At 45.3% G+C, this 20,328-nt stretch overlaps 1 protein-coding gene across 4 annotated transcripts in view; it reads left to right on the forward strand.

Moving 5' to 3' along the window:
- The first annotated feature begins 1,115 nt into the window (after window positions 1-1,115).
- Window positions 1,116-20,328, forward strand: part of LOC134945845 (uncharacterized) — a 183,795-nt gene continuing 164,582 nt past the window's right edge. For 2 of the 4 annotated variants that reach the window (XM_063935366.1, XM_063935372.1), the window contains exon 1: window positions 1,116-1,314. In XM_063935366.1, coding sequence (XP_063791436.1) covers window positions 1,131-1,314 — 184 coding nt within the window. In that variant the 5' untranslated portion in view covers window positions 1,116-1,130. Of the gene's footprint in view, window positions 1,315-7,252; window positions 7,482-20,328 lie in introns of those variants that run through there. The other 2 variants (XM_063935367.1, XM_063935368.1) reach the window with 2 other exon arrangements.

Raw genomic sequence — 20,328 nt, forward strand, 5'->3', positions numbered from 1 at the left:
AAACCAGTAAAAACCATTATTTCAAATACCACGGGAAAGGAATTAAGAATAAAAGATCACATTACATGCAACTCCGTTGGGGTGATATATCTCATCACGTGCCCCTGCGGCCTCCAATATGTTGGAAAGACCTTTTGGAAATTATGTATCAGAATAAACAAACATCTTAATAAAATTAAAAACAACAAAGAGAACCACAATGTCCCGGACCATTTCAAGATGAAACACAAGAGTGACCCCTCAGATCTAAAATTTGTAGGGATCAAATTAGTGAAGAAACCTTGGAGAGGAGGAAATTGGGACAATCTCCTTCTGAAAGAAGAAGCACGGATGATATTCAAACTGGAAACCCTCTCCCCAAAGGTCTTAATGAAGAAATTGACCTACATCCTTCCCATGTGAATAATCAATTTATGATATATGTGCTCTACTAGCATGTGCTTTTACAGATACATCCCATATACACCTCAGCTCTATATATCCATTCCATTCTATGTGTGTACTAAATAATTGATACATGGTATATGTGCTCTACTAGTATGTGTTTTTCCAGATACATCCCATATACACCTCAGCCCCATACATCCATTCCTGTTTGTAGGTGCACTATTTAGTTATGTTATAGGCATGTATTATATATGAGTTACCCAACATATACGTTGCGCGGATTTATCATCTTAATTAGTGGTTCCTATCTCTCAGATCTCTGCAAACTACTAGAGTCATTTTCGATTACTCACTACTTATTACTAATATTACTTTTTGTTATATTTATTATTATTATTTTTATTTTTATTATTTTATCCCCCCCCAAAAAAAAATCTATACAAAATCTATGAAATGTCTTATAAAATCTCTAACTTTTATCTATTTTTCCTATAAATATCCATATACCTTGTGTCCTATGTTTTATGTTGCCTGTGTGGTTTTTTTTTTTTATTATTATTTCTGTTTCTGTCCCTACCTGTTTAAATGGAGATACTTGCAAATAACATAAACTGGAAGTCCCGTTTAAGAAGGGGACAAAATCAGCCTCATTAAACAGCATTAACTATAATAAGGGCGGAAGTGATGCTCCGCATGGCATCGGAGTGTGGGCGGAAATACAAGGCCCAGCAGGGATATAATCCATGAACATCACACTGCTCAGTTATCCTGATGAAGCCTGGGTTCAGGCGAAACCGGTCGATCTCAGCACAAGTGATTCAGTCTGCCGGCAGACTCTTGGATTTCTTCCCTTTTCAGCACCAGTGACAGATAACTTTTCTGCATACCAGGGACAATCTTTGCTCACTACGGACACCTGTTATTACTGTGAGTAAAACTGCTCTCATATACAACATTGACTTTGATTTCTGGACATAAGAAACGGATTTACATCCCAGCAAAGGGTGTTTTATAAACATTCAGGCACTTATACTCGTGCCTCATTCTCCAGTTAATCCATTTGGACTTTTATTATGGGGGACGAGTAAAACGCAATTCTGTGTATGTAGTCTACCCCACAAAATACTATCCTTTTTTATATTTTGTGTTTTTGTGTTTGTCTATATGTTTTGTCCTACCTGTATAGTATACCGGTATTAGGTTATTATAATCTTTTATTTTATTATTAATAAACATTTTTGTATATTTACATCATAGTTGCCTACCCTCCCTCATTCTGCAGAAGACTCCCTGAAATAGCAGCAATCTCCCTCACTCCCTGAAAAGTCCATCAATCTCCCTCATTCTTGGGGGAAAAATAAATCAGAGATACATACATTCAAATGGGATCCTTAGTGCCATTTCCCTATATTGGTTATAAGGCACAATGATCCCTATGGCCACTTACAGTATATGGAACCTCTTGTACAACACAATACACAAACAAATGCTGCAAAATATTAGTGTCTTTTCTTCAACAAATAGATCTTACTAACTTTGGGGCTCATTTACATTTGGATGTAAGTCATTTTCATGACACGCCTTTCAGATGTAGCGGTACACGCCCGCGCTGGTAGGTGTTATTTTCACAATCTCCCTGAAATGCTTTTTCAAAAGTAGGCAAGTATGATTTACATGCTTCCTCTTGATTTTGCATATATTGGAATACAGTTTTTCACTAAAATTTGGCACTTGTAAAGCTATATGGTAAGCGCAGTGTAACACACCCACATTTTCATTGTCTATATCGGAAGGGAGTGTGGATCCCCTCCATTTGCTTGCACAGCTGCTGCCTAAATATAGCTGGTGATTAAGCGCAGCCCTCACCTCTACTCATTGCTTTATTTTTACACTGCAATTTAGATTGCAGATTGAACACACCACACCCAAATTTAACTCTCTCTGCACATATTATATCTGCCCCCCCTGCAGTGCACATGGTTTTGCCCAACTGCTAAAAAATGTCCTGCTGCGATCAACTTGGAATTACCCCCATTATCTTCTAGAAGGTGCTAGATAAATGAGAAGTAGAATCTATGGGCAACATCCCATCTAAAATAGAACTCCCATCTTAGTAAATTTACCCCCCTCCTGAATTACCAGCAACCCTTTGTTCTTTGGATTCCTAACTTTGGGAATGTGAGAATAACGCGGAGCTACCTCATTTCTGACAATTATCTCTATTTTCAGCTGTTTTTTTTACAGGTGGGATTACTGTGATTAATGAAAACATGTCTTCATACGTCTCACAATTCGTTTTCCAACCATAATAAAGATCAGGACGGCAATGTGGCGATTTTTAAAACTGTGTTTTATTTTCCTCTGTGGTTTCCTGAACATTTCCCTTTAAGAAATTTGGCGATTTTCAAATTGTCCCAATAACGTTCCATAACGCTCTTTATCATAATTATAGAAACATTTCACTACTGTATCTCTAGCCTTATTAACCATACCCTATTTTTAAGCCTAATATTAAAATAAAGACTATATTTATGATTGTTATCCATCGATGGTCATCTCTACTTGTTCTCAGGATGGTTTTAATGCATTAGAGGTTCTAGGGCTGTGATCACATCTGTGGGTCCTACAGAGCCGGCCTTAGGCATAGGCAAACTAGGCAAATGCCTAGGGCATTTGGTATGCTTAGGGGCACCAGCAGCTTCTGCTGATTAAAATGATATGCGGCATGCCTATATTCTATGTGTGACTGCGGCTGTATCTGCATACGAAATGCTACATTGCAGTGTATTCCTGTAAATCACTGTAATATAGCATTTCGTATGCAGATACAGCCGCAGTCACACATAGAATATAGGCATGCCGCATATCATTTTAATCAGCAGAAGCTGCTTGTGCATCCTAGCCACATAGTAATGCAAATATTATGATGCATTTTCACATACAAAAGGCGAACGACGTTAGCAGAGCTGCCAGCTGACTCATGCCAGGCAACTCCTGCAGAACTAGCGGTGGTGCTAGGGGGCACCAGCCAAAATCTTGCCTAGGGCATCATATTGGTTAGGGCCGGCTCTGGGGTCCTATACCCACTGACAGAATAAGACCGGTTATAACTAGAGATGAGCGGGTTCGGTTCATCGAGATCCGAACTCCCCCGAACTTCACGTGTTTTTTACGGGTCCAAGGCAGCCTCGGAGCTTCTCGCCTTGCTCAGTTAACCCGAACGAGGCCGAACGTCCTCATCCTGCTGTCGGATTCTCGCGAGATTCGTATTCCATATAAAGAGCCGCGCGTCGCCGGCATTTTAACTCGTGCATTGGAGATTGAGCGGAGAGGACGTGGCTACGTTCTCTGCCTGAAAAGCTCAATATCTTTGCTCTGTCTGCTGCAAATATCTGTGCTCAGTGTGCTGTATTGTGGTGACCACCAGTATTATAGTAGTACAGTACAGTAGGCCATTGGTGTATCTTGCAGCTCAGTGTCAGACTCCGTTCTAGACAGTATCCTGATGATCAGTGCTCAATATCTGCTGCATTGTTGGGTGACCAGTATACTATATAGTAGTACAGTGCAGCATTTTGGGGACCACCAGATATATATAGTAGTACAGTACAGTAGGCCATTGGTGTATATTGCAGCTCTGTGTCACTGCAAGTATCCATATCTATGCTGCATTGTTTGTTAGCAGTATAGTAGTACAGTGCAGCATTTTGGGGACCACCAGTATATATATATAGTAGTACAGTACAGTAGGCCATTTCTGTATCTTGCAGCTCCGTGTCACTTCAAGTATCCATATCTGTTCTGCATTGTTTGTGAGCAGTATAGTAGTACAGTACAGCATTTTGGGGACCACAAGTATATAATTATAGTAGTACAGTACAGTAGGCCATTGCTGTATCTTGCAGCTCCGTGTCAGACTCCGTTTTAGACAGTCTCCTGATGATCAGTGCTCAATATCTGCTGCATTGTTGTGTGACCAGTATACTATATAGTAGTACAGTGCAGCATTTTGGGGACCACCAGATATATATAGTAGTACAGTACAGTAGGCCATTGGTGTATCTTGCAGCTCCGTGTCACTGCAAGTATCCATATCTATGCGGCATTGTTTGTTAGCAGTATAGTAGTACAGTGCAGCATTTTGGGGACCACCAGTATATATATATATATAGTAGTACAGTACAGTAGGCCATTGGTGTATCTTGCAGCTCCGTGTCACTGCAAGTATCCATATCTATGCTGCATTGTTTGTTAGCAGTATAGTAGTACAGTGCAGCATTTTGGGGACCACCAGATATATATAGTAGTACAGTACAGTAGGCCACTGCTGTATCTTGCAGCTCCGTGTCACTTCAAGTATCCATATCTGTGCTGCATTGTTGTGAGCAGTATATAGTAGTACAGTGCAGCATTTTGGTGACCACCAGTATATATAGTAGTACAGTACAGTAGGCCATTGGTGTATCTTGCAGCTCCGTGTCACTGCAAGTATCCATATCTATGCGGCATTGTTTGTTAGCAGTATAGTAGTACAGTGCAGCATTTTGGGGACCACCAGTATATATATATATAGTAGTACAGTACAGTAGGCCATTGGTGTATCTTGCAGCTCCGTGTCACTGCAAGTATCCATATCTATGCTGCATTGTTTGTTAGCAGTATAGTAGTACAGTGCAGCATTTTGGGGACCACCAGTATATATATATAGTAGTACAGTACAGTAGGCCATTTCTGTATCTTGCAGCTGCGTGTCACTTCAAGTATCCATATCTGTTCTGCATTGTTTGTGAGCAGTATAGTAGTACAGTACAGCATTTTGGGGACCACAAGTATATAATTATAGTAGTACAGTAGGCCATTGCTGTATCTTGCAGCTCCGTGTCAGACTCCGTTTTAGACAGTATCCTGATGATCAGTGCTCAATATCTGCTGCATTGTTGTGTGACCAGTATACTATATAGTAGTACAGTGCAGCATTTTGGGGACCACCAGATATATATAGTAGTACAGTACAGTAGGCCACTGCTGTATCTTGCAGCTCCGTGTCACTTCAAGTATCCATATCTGTGCTGCATTGTTGTGAGCAGTATATAGTAGTACAGTGCAGCATTTTGGTGACCACCAGTATATATAGTAGTACAGTACAGTAGGCCATTGCTGTATCTTGCTGCTCTGTGTCACTTCTAGTATCCTGATCAGTGCTTAATATCTGTGCTCAGTGTCAGTGCTGCATTGTGGTGACCAGTATACTACAGTACAATAGTCCAGTGCTGTTCTCGCTGCTCAGTGTCAGTTCTCCGTAGTGTCATCAGTGATCAGTATAATCAGTGCTCAGTATAATCAGTTCTCAGTATAATCAGTGCGCTGTTAGATGTGCGCCCGTTTTCCGCCATTAGTGCATTGGGATTTAGACAATTGATGAAGTTATTGTGTCCCCGGTACAAAATCTCATCTAGATACCACTTCACTAGGCAGGCGATAGCGAGATTTTACCAATTAATATCAGTGATTTATAATTAATTATTAATTACAGTGATCTTGCCAAATGATTCAAGTGATTTTGTCATTTTCTTCCAGTGATTTGGACCAATAATACCATTGATTAGAACAAATAATTCCTGTGATATTGAGGTGTTTGTGTTGCTTAGCTTAGCCATCCAGCGACCACAGTGCACCTCTTTTTCTCTTTTCTTTGCATCATGTGCTGTTTGGGGACTATTTTTTTAAGTGCCATCCTGTCTGACACTTCCGTATATGTCCAGTGGTACTGCCATTTGATATATTTCCCGACATTACTGCCATTAAATTCCAGTGATTTTGTCATTTTCCTCCAGTGATTTTGACCAATAATACCATTGATTAGAATAAATAATTCCTGTGATATTGAGGTGTTTGTGTCGCTTAGCTTAGCCGTCCAGCGACCACAGTGCACCTATTTTTCTCTTTTCTTTGCATCATGTTCTGTTTTGGGCCAATTTTTTTTAAGTGCCATCCTGTCTGACACTGCAGTGCCACTCCTATATGGGCCAGGTGTTTGTGCCGGCCACTTGGGTCGCTTAGCTTAGTCATCCAGCGACCTCGGTGCAAATTTAGGACTATAAAAAATACTGTGAGGTGTGAGGTGTTCAGAATAGATGGAAACGAGTGGAAATTATGGTTATTGAGGTTAATAATACTATAGGACAGAGGTTCCCAAACTGTGTGCCGTGGCTCCCAGGGGTGCCTCGGGACACTTGCAGGGGTGCCCTGGGTTGGTGGTCCAGGACCAATTCAAATTATTCATGGTCAATATAATAGGCAAAATCAGTGCTTGTGGCTGCCAGTCATAAAATATGTGGCCAAACAGAAGCAAATCTTGTCTCTCACCACATAACTGATCCTAAGGATGACATATAAATGCAATGTACTTAATGTAATATTTCTTTCTAAATTTCTAATAAGAAATTTTTGGCCTAGGGGTGCTGATATTCTAGGGCGCCGTGATTCCAAAAAGTTTGGAAACCACTGCTATAGGATCAAAATTACCCCCAAATTCTATGATTTAAGCTGTTTTTTTTAGGGGTTTTGAAAAAAAAACACCCGAATCCGACAAAAAAAATTCAGGGGGGTTTTGCCAAAACGCGTCCAAATCCAAAACACGGCCGCGGAACCGAATCCAAAACCAAAACCCGAAAAATTTCCGGTGCACATCTCTAGTTATAACACAGCTGCCTGCCCTGCCGGTTCAGTCTGGTGGAGGCAGAGCCGGAGCTGAGGAATACTGTAGTGAGGTGTAAACAGCAGCATAAGTAAATAAAGTCTTCCATGCGTGGCGTAATGTAACTCGCTCCGTGTCTGTGTAACTCTTTCCTGCCAGTGTTAGAAAGCACTGTATGTCGACTCTCATTGTAACAGTTGCAGTGTACGGACAGATCAGCTGATAGCAGAGCAAGGATCCTCTCCCAAGCCTCTTTCTTCTTTCTTTTATTGTCTCTTTGTCTCTTGCGCTCTCTACCTCTCCCTCTCTTTCTTTCTTTCTTTCTCTCTCTCTTGTGTGCCCCAGCACAGAAACCACCCAAGGCACGAGGATAAAAGCAGGAACAGCCAGGGAGGCGGTAAGAGCTCCGTATTTACTAAATGTATTCAGCGCTGGAGGAAAAGAGATGCCGATGCACACTCATAGCACTAAGAACACTGACACAATTAACATGGATTATAAGTAGAACAAGAACACTGATAGGGAGAATAATTTAACATGGAGTATAAGTGAAGTTCTTAGCACACATTTGCGCAGATATGCGGACCCATGTACCGCGGTCAGGTGACTTGATCACATGGGTCCCTAACATCTCTAATACTATCATATGCTATAATTTTATCAAGGTCTTACCTTCCTATAGAGCCCTTATTAATGCATGATCTGAAATGTAGGAACCATTGCTAATGAAAACACCTGAGGGTGAATGGGAGGGGTGCCAATACCATAATGAAGCAACCTCACTTCCAAGTGTACAATATATACACAAATATAGAGGTAAAAAGGGGGGTAGGCTGCACATAGTAATAGAAGCCTCAGCATGATAGCACCTCTTAATATCATTAGAGGTGCAGTCCAGCCCCCCCCCCCCCCCCCCCCCCATTTTATTTCCTAAATGTATTCACTCAGTTTAAAGATGACATTTCTGCATTCCCTCTTCCTCTGTGTCAGACACTAAGGGCTCTATTCAGGATATTCATTTTCTTGTTAAAAATGCAGAAAGGAATGTTTCCACGTTGTTAACACACCCTGCTACTCAGCAAAGGGCAGTAGCGGATCTTGCCACGGGCAAGCAGTACTTTTGCCCGGGGCGCCGGGCAAAAGTCCTCCGGAGGGCGCCGCACCAGGGCAAGATCCGCTGCTGGTGTGTGCCCCCTGCTGCCCGCTGCCCGCTGCCCCCGGCCGCTACCACTGGGAAGGGAAACTAGACGCGTACGAGTCTAGTTTCCCTTCCTGGAGAGGTCCTTTACTGTGCGGTGCGTGATGACGTCATCACGCACCGCACATCAATTCAGCTGTACAGGGGGCGTAGATGACCACGCCCCCTGTACAAAGCCACGCCCCCTAAAGCCGCCCGGGGCGCCACAAGCCCCGGAGCCGGCCCTGGCAAAGGGTTAACGGAGAAGATAACGCAACTAAAGATAAGTGTATATACTGTATACTATTTATATACTATAGGCGACAGTGGCGGAACTAGCGAGCGGTGGGCCCAGGTGCGACAAAATTATTTGCCCCCCCCACCACATAGTGATGAGCGGGTTCGGTTCCTCGGAATCCGAACCCGCCCGAACTTCAGCTTTTTTTACACGGAGCCGAGCAGCCTCGGATCCTCCCGCCTTGCTCGGTTAACCCGAGCGCGCCCGAACGTCATCATCCCGCTGTCGTATTCTCGCGAGGCTCGGATTCTATCGCGAGACTCGGATTCTATAAAAGGAGCCGCGCGTCGCCGCCATTTTCACACGTGCATTGAGATTGATAGGGAGAGGACGTGGCTGGCGTCCTCTCCGTTTAGAAATAGATAGAGAGTGAGAGTGAGACACTTCATTTACTGGAGCTTAGGAGGAGTACTCAGAGAGTGCAGAATTTTGCTGATAGTAGTTAGTTATACTAGTGACTGACCAGTGACCACCAGTGCAGTTTTATTATTATTTAATATAATCCGTTCTCTGCCTGAAAAAAAACGATACACAGTGACACAGTCACATACCATATCTGTGCTCAGCCCAGTGTGCTGCATCATCTATGTATAATATCTGACTGTGCTCACACAGCTTAATTGTGGGGGAGACTGGGGAGCAGTTATAGGTTATAGCAGGAGCCAGGAGTACATATTTAACAGTGCACACTTTTGCTGCCAGAGTGCCACTGCCAGTGTGACTGACCAGTGACCACACTGACCACCAGTATATTGTGATTGTCTGCCTGAAAAAGTTAAACACTTGTCGTGTGGTGTTTTTATTCTATAAAAAATGCATTCTGCTGACAGACAGTGTCCAGCAGGTCCGTCATTAATATAATATATACCTGTCCTGCAGTAGTGATATATATTTTTTATATCATTATCATCCAGTCTATATTAGCAGCAGACGCAGTACGGTAGTCCACGGCTGTAGCTACCTCTGTGTCGGCAGTCGCTCGTCCATCCATAATTGTATACCACCTACCTGTGGGTTTTTTTTTTCTATCTTCTTGATACTAGTAGCTTACTTTAGGAGTCTGCAGTGCTGACAGTGTCCAGCAGGTCCGTCATTATATAATATATACCTGTCCGGCTGCAGTAGTGATATATATATATATTTTTTATATCATTATCATCCAGTCTATACTAGCAGCAGACGCAGTACGGTAGTCCACGGCTGTAGCTACCTCTGTGTCGGCAGTCGCTCGTCCACCCATAATTGTATACCACCTACCTGTGTTTTTTTTTTTTCTATCTTCTTGATACTAGTAGCTTACTTTAGGAGTCTGCAGTGCTGACAGTGTCCAGCAGGTCCGTCATTATATAATATATACCTGTCCGGCTGCAGTAGTGATATATATATATTTTTTATATCATTATCATCCAGTCTATACTAGCAGCAGACGCAGTACGGTAGTCCACGGCCTTAGCTACCTCTGTGTCGGCAGTCGCTCGTCCACTCATAATTGTATACCACCTACCTGTGTTTTTTTTTTTTATCTTCTTGATACTAGTAGCTTACTTTAGGAGTCTGCAGTGCTGACAGTGTCCAGCAGGTCCGTCATTATATAATATATACCTGTCCTGCAGTAGTGAGATATATATATATATATATATATATATATTTTTTTTTTATATCATTATCATCCAGTCTATACTAGCAGCAGATGCAGTACGGTAGTCCACGGCTGTAGCTACCTCTGTGTCGGCAGTCGCTCGTCATCCATAAGTATACTAGTATCCATCCATCTCCATTGTTTACCTGAGGTGCCTTTTAGTTGTGCCTATGCAGAACAAAAATGTTGAGGTTCCAAAATTAGGGAAAGATCAAGATATTGATAAAGCTAAATATTTATCTTATATAAAACACTTTAAGAGGTCTAAGAACACTGTACGCTATCTACGTAAAAAGTACCGTAAGGGTACGCAAGTTGCGTAGCGATCGCTCAGCCGTAGTCGAGACGCTCAAGCGTCACGTTCGCTTACGGCTTAGTGATCACAGGCAGGCACGCTATTGGTTGCCGACTAACGAAATGATTCGCTATGGCGTAGCGGACGCTCGGGACCACGAGGAGATCACCAGCGGCGCAGACGCTCACAACGTTAAACCTTTATATCTATACCTTTAACAATGAGATACACAGTATACTTTAGTGTAGAGACAGAGTGTAAGTGCAACCTGGTGTAACCTAATTAACTACAAAGCTGCTTTAGCATCACCGACGCTCTGTGAACACTTAACACTATAAGGAATACACAGATACCTGGGTTTAGGGTCCAAAGCCTATTATATGTATTATGACTATTATACTTGCAAAAAGAATCACAGTACAAAGCATACACTACAATATAACATAAACCAACTAACCAGATAACTAAACAGGAAATACTATACAATACAATTAAGTCTAATCAAGGGAAAATACGAGAGAAAGAGAAGAGAGGGAGAGAGAGAGATGGCTCACAGTAAGACAATATGATTACGGAGAAAACTTACGCACAAGGGGAAACGATCGCAAGCGCCTCGATATCCAGCTCCCGGTTATCAGCAATGAGAACCGTTGATGAGAGAGTGAAGTTGGATATGGTCGGCCTGCCTATTTATGCCCCACACACAATACAATTCAATGGTCCCTACAATCTCATTGTCCATTGGACACAGGAATTCGGCTTCGCATTATAACAAAAGGTCTTAGGTTGATTCATACAGGTGGGCTGTGACTGTTTCCAACTGTTCAGGTGGGTGGGATACTGGTTTTCCCGCCGCATGACTAAGTAAGAACAAATAATAGTAAATGAACATAAACTTCTTATGTTCATAACTATTCGCACGAGCGATTGATCCGCTCCAAACCAACACCGGAATATTGCTATTTAAATACTCTTCCGATGGGTACCAAACACTACTGTATGACCCCTGTTAGACCCTTCGTACAATACAAAGAGGAATCTCTCTGTTCAGGAACATTCTATGTTAACCAAACTTTCAGAATCTATCAAAGGGACCATGATCTATAAAATACATTATTATTGAAAATATGTAACGAAAGAGTCGCACGCTACGATTACATAAACTCTACCGTAAATACGCATATCGTGCGCCTGCGGGTGCACGCTATTGCGGGTATGCGCCTTCACGGGAGAGCGTACGCATGCGCAGCGCGGACCTGAATGAGGTGCAAATATGGCAGTGTGCATAGAGATATTTTTCTGACTTTGACAATCGACTTCCAACTCGTGCTGAAGCTGCTGCCACTAGTCATGGCCGAGACGATGAAATGCCATCAACGTCGTCTGCCAAGGCCGATGCCCAATGTCATAGTACAGAGCATGTAAAATCCAAAACACCAAATATCAGTAAAAAAAGGACTCAAAAATCTAAAATAAAATTGTCGGAGGAGAAGCGTAAACTTGCCAATATGCCATTTACCACACGGAGTGGCAAGGAACGGCTGAGGCCCTGGCCTATGTTCATGGCTAGTGGTTCAGCTTCACATGAAGATGGAAGCACTCAGCCTCTCGCTAGAAAAATGAAAAGACTCAAGCTGGCAAAAGCACAGCAAAGAACTGTGCGTTCTTCGAAATCCCAAATCCACAAGGAGAGTCCAATTGTGTCGGTTGCGATGCTTGACCTTCCCAACACTGGACGTGAAGAGCATGCACCTTCCACCATTTGCACGCCCCCTGCAAGTGCTGGAAGGAGCACCCGCAGTCCAGTTCCTGATGGTCAGATTGAAGATGTCAGTGTTGAAGTACACCAGGATGAGGAGGAAGGGAGGAAATTGACCAGGAGGATTCTGATGGTGAGGTGGTTTGTTTAAGTCAGGCACCCGGGGAGACACCTGTTGTCCGTGGGAGGAATATGGCCATTGACATGCCTGGTGAAAATACCAAAAAAATCAGCTCTTCGGTGTGGAAGTATTTCAACAGAAATGCGGACAACAGGTGTCAAGCCGTGTGTTGCCTTTGTCAAGCTGTAATAAGTAGAGGTAAGGACGTTAACCACCTCGGAACATCCTCCCTTATACGTCACCTGCAGGGCATTCATCATAAGTCAATGACAAGTTCAAAAACTTTGGGCGACAGCGGAAGCAGTCCACTGACCAGTAAATCCCTTCCTCTTGTAACCAAGCTCACGCAAACCACCCCACCAACTCCCTCAGTGTCAATTTCCTCGTTCCCCAGGAATGCCAATAGTCCTGCAGGCCATGTCACTGGCAATTCTGACGAGTCCTCTCCTGCCTGGGATTCCTCTGATGCATCCTTGCGTGTAACGCCTACTGCTGCTGGCACTGCTGTTGTTGCTGCTAGGAGCCGATGGTCATCCCAGAGGGGAAGTCGTAAGACCACTTTTACTACTTCCACCAAGCAATTGACTGTCCAACAGTCCTTTGCGAGGAAGATGAAATATCACAGCAGTCATCCTGCTGCAAAGCGGATAACTGAGGCCTTGGCATCCTGGGTGGTGAGAAACGTGGTTCCGGTATCCATCATTACTGCAGAGCCAACTAGAGACTTGTTGGAGGTACTGTGTCCCCGGTACCAAATACCATCTAGGTTCCATTTCTCTAGGCAGGCGATACCGAAAATGTACACAGACCTCAGAAAAAGAGTCACCAGTGTCCTAAAAAATGCAGTTGTACCCAATGTCCACTTAACCACGGACATGTGGACAAGTGGAGCAGAGCAGGCTCAGGACTATATGACTGTGACAGCCCACTAGGTAGATGTATGGACTCCCGCCGCAAGAACAGCAGCGGCGGCACCAGTAGCAGCATCTCGCAAACGCCAACTCTTTCCTTGGCAGGCTACGCTTTGTATCACCGCTTTCCAGAATACGCACACAGCTGAAAACCTCTTACGGCAACTGAGGAAGATCATCGCGGAATGGCTTAACCCAATTGGACTCTCCTGTGGATTTGTGGCATCGGACAACGCCAGCAATATTGTGTGTGCATTAAATCTGGGCAAATTCCAGCACGTCCCATGTTTTGCACATACCTTGAATTTGGTGGTGCAGAATTATTTAAAAAATGACAGGGGCGTGCAAGAGATGCTGTCGGTGGCCAGAAGAATTGCGGGACACTTTCGGCGTACAGGCACCACGTACAGAAGACTGGAGCACCACCAAAAACGCCTGAACCTGCCCTGCCATCATCTGAAGCAAGAAGTGGTAACGAGGTGGAATTCAACCCTCTATATGCTTCAGAGGTTGGAGGAGCAGCAAAAGGCCATTCAAGCCTATACAACTGAGCACGATATAGGAGGTGGAATGCACCTGTCTCAAGCGCAGTGGAGAATGATTTCAACTTTGGGGGTAATTCCAAGTTGATCGCAGCAGGAATTTAGTTAGCAACTGGGCAAAACCATGTGCACTGCAGGGGGGTAGATATAACATGTGCAGAGAGAGTTAGATTTGGGTGGGGTGTGTTCAATCTGCAATCTAATTTGCAGTGTCAAAATAAAGCAGCCAGGATTTACCCTGCACAGAAATAAAATAACCCACCCAAATCTAACTCTCTCTGCACATGTTAAATCTGCCTCCCCTGTAGTGCACATGGTTTTGCCCAATTGCTAACTAAATTCCTGCTGCGATCAACTTGGAATTACCCCCTTTGTGCAAGGTTCTGCAAACTTTTGAACTTGCCACACGTGAAGTCAATTCAGACACTGCCAGCCTGAGTCAGGTCATTCCCTTCATCAGGCTTTTGCAGAAGAAGCTGGAGACATTGAAGGAGGAGCTAACACAGAGCGATTCCGCTAGGCATGTGGGACTTGTGGATGGAGCCCTTAATTCGCTTAACCAGGATTCACGGGTGGTCAATCTGTTGAAATCAGAGCACTACATTTTGGCCACCGTGCTCGATCCTAGATTTAAAACCTACCTTGGATCTCTCTTTCCGGCAGACACAAGTCTGCTGGGGTTCAAAGAACTGCTGGTGAGAAAATTGTCAAGTCAAGCGGAACGCGACCTGTCAACATCTCCTCCTTCACATTCTCCCGCAACTGGGGGTGCGAGGAAAAGGCTCAGAATTCCGAGCCCACCCGCTCGCGGTGATGCAGGGCAGTCTGGAGCGACTGCTGATGCTGACATCTGGTCCGGACTGAAGGACCTGACAACGATTACGGACATGTCATCTACTGTCACTGCATATGATTCTCTCCCCATTGAAAGAATGGTGGAGGATTATATAAGTGACCGCATCCAAGTAGGCACGTCAGACAGTCCGTACTTATACTAGCAGGAAAAAGAGGCAATTTGGAGGCCCTTGCAGAAACTGGCTTTATTCTACCTAAGTTGCCCTCCCACAAGTGTGTACTCCGAAAGAGTGTTTAGTGCCGCCGCTCACCTTGTCAGCAATCGGCGTACGAGGTTACATCCAGAAAATGTGGAGAAGATGATGTTCATTAAAATGGATTATAATCAATTCCTCCGTGGAGACATTGACCAGCAGCAATTGCCTCCACAAAGTACACAGGGAGCTGAGATGGTGGATTCCAGTGGGGACGAATTGATAATCTGTGAGGAGGGGGATGTACACGGTGATATATCGGAGGATGATGATGAGGTGGACATCTTGCCTCTGTAGAGCCAGTTTGTGCAAGGAGAGATTAATTGCTTCTTTTTTGGTGGGGGTCCAAACCAACCCGTCATTTCAGTCACAGTCGTGTGGCAGACCCTGTCACTGAAATGATGGGTTGGTTAAAGTGTGCATGTCCTGTTTATACAACATAAGGGTGGGTGGGAGGGCCCAAGGACAATTCCATCTTGCACCTCTTTTTTCTTTCATTTTTCTTTGCGTCATGTGCTGTTTGGGGAGTGTTTTTTGGAAGGGCCATCCTGCGTGACACTGCAGTGCCACTCCTAGATGGGCCAGGTGTTTGTGTCAGCCACTAGGGTCGCTTATCTTAGTCACACAGCTACCTCATTGCGCCTCTTTTTTTCTTCTTTGCGTCATGTGCTGTTTGGGGAGTATTTTTTGGAAGGGCCATCCTGCGTGACACTGCAGTGCCACTCCTAGATGGGCCAGGTGTTTGTGTCGGCCACTAGGGTCGCTTATCTTAGTCACACAGCTACCTCATTGCGCCTCTTTTTTTCTTCTTTGCGTCATGTGCTGTTTGGGGAGTGTTTTTTGGAAGGGCCATCCTGCGTGACACTGCAGTGCCACTCCTAGATGGGCCAGGTGTTTGTGTCGGCCACTAGGGTCGCTTATCTTAGTCACACAGCTACCTCATTGCGCCTCTTTTTTTCTTCTTTGCGTCATGTGCTGTTTGGGGAGTGTTTTTTGGAAGGGCCATCCTGCGTGACACTGCAGTGCCACTCCTAGATGGGCCAGGTGTTTGTGTCGGCCACTAGGGTCGCTTATCTAAGTCACACGGCTATCTCATTGTGCCTCTTTTTTTCTTTGCGTCATGTGCTGTTTGGGGAGTGTTTTTTGGAAGGGCCATCCTGCGTGACACTGCAGTGCCACTCCTAGATGGGCCAGGTGTTTGTGTCGGCCACTAGGGTCGCTTATCTTAGTCACACAGCTACCTCATTGCGCCTCTTTTTTTCTTTGCGTCATGTGCTGTTTGGGGAGTGTTTTTTGGAAGTGCCATCCTGCGTGACACTGCAGTGCCACTCCTAGATGGGCCAGGTGTTTGTGTCGGCCACTAGGGTCGCTTATCTTAGTCACACAGCTACCTCATTGCGCCTCTTTTTTTCTTTGCGTCATGTGCTGTTTGGGGAGTGTTTTTTGGAAGGGCCATCCTGCGTGACACTGCAGTGCCACTCCTAGATGGGCCAGGTGTTTGTGTCGGCCACTTGGGTTGCTGAGCTTAGTCACACAGCTACCTCATTGCACCTCTTTTTTTCTTTGCGTCATGTGCTGTTTGGGGAGTGTTTTTTGGAAGGGCAATCCTGCGTGACACTGCAGTGACACTCCTAGAAGGGCCAGGTGTGAAGGGCCAGGTGTTTGTGTCGGCCACTTGGGTCGCTGAGCTTAGTCATCCAGCGACCTCGGTGCAAATTTTAGGACTAAAAATAATATTGTGAGGTGTGAGGTGTTCAGAATAGACTGAAAATGAGTGGAAATTATGGTTATTGAGGTTAATAATACTTTGGGATCAAAATGACCCCCAAATTCTATGATTTAAGCTGTTTTTTAGGGTTTTTTGAAAAAAACACCCAAATCCAAAACACACCCGAATCCGACAAAAAAAATTCAGTGAGGTTTTGCCAAAACGCGTTCGAACCCAAAACACGGCCGCGGAACCAAACCCAAAACCAAAACACAAAACCCGAAAAATTTCCGGTGCTCATCACTACCACCACACACACACATCCCATCCAAGTCCACCCCGTCACCCCTGGAGAGGATCTGGTGAGGGGGAGCTGCTCAGGGCCAGAGAAATGGATACCTAGCAACAGTGCCGTAACTAGACATTTTAGCACTGTGTGCAAGAAACGGCATCGGAGCCCCACCCCTGCATGCAAAGCAGGGGTAGTGCGCGTCGTAGGCGCGCGCAAAAATACATAGTGGCGTGGCTTCGTGGGGAAGGGGTGTGGCCACAAAATAATACCAATTCATAAAACGGTGCACAGTAGTCTCCATTATTCAAATTACGCCGGACAGATTCCTCTTTTTACACATTACGGCAGACAGCATCCCCTTTTTACACATAACGGCAGACAGCGTGCCCTTGTTACACATTACGGCAGACAGCATCCCCTTTTTACACATTACGGCAGATAGCGTGCCCTTTTTACACATAACGGCAGACCGCGTGCCCTTGTTACACATAGCGGCAGACAGCGTACACTTTTTACACATAATGGCAGACAGCGTGCCCTTGTTACACATTACGGCAGACAGCGTGCCCTTGTTACACATTACGGCAGACAGCGTGCCCTTGTTACACATTACGGCAGACCGCATGCCCTTGTTACACATTACGGCAGACAGTGTGCCCTTGTTACACATTACGGCAGACAGCGTCCCCATTTTTACACATTAGGGCAGGCAGATTCCCCTTTTTTACACTTTGCGGCAGGAAGATTCCCCATTTTTGCACATAGCGGCAGGCAGATTACCCCTTTTTACACATAGCGGCAGGCAGTCCCCCATTTTTACACATTGCGGCAGGCTGATTCCCACTCTTTATACACATTACGTCAGGCAGTCCCCCCTTTTTACACATAGCGGCAGGCAGTCCCCCATTTTTACACATTGCGGCAGGCTGATTCCCCCTTTTTACACATTACGCCAGGCAGTCCCCCCTTTTTACACATTACGGCAGGCAGATTACCCCTTTTTACACATTGCGGCAGGCAGATTACCCCTTTTTACACATTGCGGCAGGCTGATTCCCCCTTTTTACACATTACGTCAGGCAGTCCCCTTTTTTTACACATTGCGGAAAGCTGATTCCCCTTTTTACACATTGCGGCAGGCAGTCCCCCCTTTTTACATATAGCGGCAGGCAAGCCTAAGAAAGAAAGAAAGAGAAATAAAGAAAGAAAAAGAGAAAAAGAAAGAAGAATTATACTTACGCTCTCCGCAGGCTCAGCCTCCTCGGTGCAGCGTCAGACGATTCCCGGGCAGCTGAGGAGGTGGAGGACGGAGGTGAAGGAGGGAGCCGCAGCAGCGCTGTGTTATTGGTGGAGGCGCTGCTGCTGCTGCCCCTCTGCTTCCATATAGGCTGTTCTCGGAGACAGCCTATAGTGAAGCAGAGGGGCAGTAGCAGCAGCGCCTCCACCAGTAACAAAGCGCTGCTGCGGCTCCCTCCTTCACCTCCGTCCTCCTTCCCCCGTCCGTGCTGCTGCTCCTCTTCTCTCCTCGCCGGGCGGCTGTGCGCTGCGGGTAGCGGTTGCCCGCAGCGCACAGTGGCATGTAATGAGTCAGTTTTACTCATTACATGCTTGGGCCCCTGGACAGAGGCGGGCCCCAGTGCAACGCACTGCTTGCACTGCCGGTAGTTCCGCCTCTGATAGACGATTACATCTCCTGCTCTAGGGAATGGGATCACTGTTACATGGTTTTCATTAATACAGTATATGTCGGCGTTCAGGTGTGGCCCAATCCTGAACAGCAATTATTATTATATTTTTTATAAATTCATCAACATTTTAGCTCCAGTTCATTAACACTGTGACTGTGTAATTTGCTGTCATTATGCTAACGAAGCAGCCAATGGGCTCCTACTGAGATGCCCCCAGGCTGCGGGGCCAATATGCCACTGTGTGCACAAAGACGCACCAGCATACATTGGAGGCTGGGTCTAGGGCAGTAGAGAGCCTGGCTGGACCCAGGTACTTTTCAGGGGGCGTGGTCTAATCACAGGAGGCGTGGCCATACACCCTTAGAAAAAAAGACTGAAAAAATTGTATTTTAAGTGCTTACCTGGCCACACTGCAGCCCAGCACACAGCAGCATATGATGGGCTGAGGAGAAGAGCTGCAGCTGCCAGATAAAGGGGAGGGGCCCCTCTATCAGACCTAGGCCTGGGTAATTAGTACCCCCCCACCCCCTCTTGGCACCACTGGCAGGGTCAGTGCAACTGCGTCATTGGACGCAGCGCTGACCATGACATGCCCGCATCTGGTTAGACACCCCACTGTTACCACCCAGAAAAGCCCCATGAGATTGCATGGATCTGTGTGCAATTTCAATCTGCGCAATCAGGACACATGCAGTGCGGCTGAGACGCATGCGCAGAATAAAGATGTCGGCTGTTCGTGTCTCATGTCGTCCCTGTGTCCCACCACTGAATCAGTCTCTGTCCTTATTGCTGCGGCATTACATGGAAGTCTGACCCACTATCAGATAATTTCCTGCTACACCATGAGTGCCTCCAGCCGTTTCAGGCAAAAGGACTTTGACCACATAGCATTTGGCAGGTGCTGCACATATTCCGATATAATAGAACAAACAGGATACTGTATGTAGGGTGTTAACCGATCTTATGCGGTAATCTTATGCGGTTTTTATTTTGATTAAATAAACCATTTTATTTTTTTTGTAATAAGTACTGAGCAAACACTGATAGTTGTACAGGGGCACCCTGAGGGGGGGAGTTCCTGTTGCCCAGAAACTACCCAGGTTTTGAAATTTATTGTATACTTTCCCTGTCATGCAGGAGATTTGGGCACTGCTGGAGGGAAGGAGTGGGACTTGTTCAGGAATCAGTAGAACAGACTAGTCGTATGCTGAGTGCCCCCTATGGCATCAGGAGGCATTCAGCACATGGCTCTGGGTGTAGGGAGCTCCCGCCAGGGGAGTCTGTAGCTGCCTGATGACTTCATGACCTGTTAGCCTGTCTTCCAGCACAATTGGGCACATGTACTAAGCCATGGAGAGTGATAAAGTGGAGAGAGATAAAGTACCAGCCAATTAGCTCCTGACATTTTTCAAACATAGCCTGTAACATGACAGGGGCTAAGTGGCTTGCACTTTATCTCTCTCCACTTTATAACTCTCAAGGGCTTAGTACATCTCCCCTTCAGTGAGAACCTCTCAGTGCTGCCTGTGTCTCTGTCTGTCCTGTCAGTGAGTCTTTGTCTCTGACCTATGAGCACTGTTAGTGTGACTGTCCTTCAATCCAGCTTGTGTCTCTGTCTGTCCAGTCAGTGAGTCTTTGTCTCAGGGGTCTATTTACTAAGCCTTGAATGGAGATAAAGCCGCTGGAGATAAAATACCAACCAATCAGCTCATAACTGTCATTTTTCAAATACAGCCTGTGGCGGGTGTGGTTCGTTTTATCGACA

This window comes from Pseudophryne corroboree, chromosome 7 (assembly GCF_028390025.1).
Source record: "Pseudophryne corroboree isolate aPseCor3 chromosome 7, aPseCor3.hap2, whole genome shotgun sequence".
Classification (NCBI taxonomy): Eukaryota; Metazoa; Chordata; class Amphibia; order Anura; family Myobatrachidae; genus Pseudophryne; species Pseudophryne corroboree.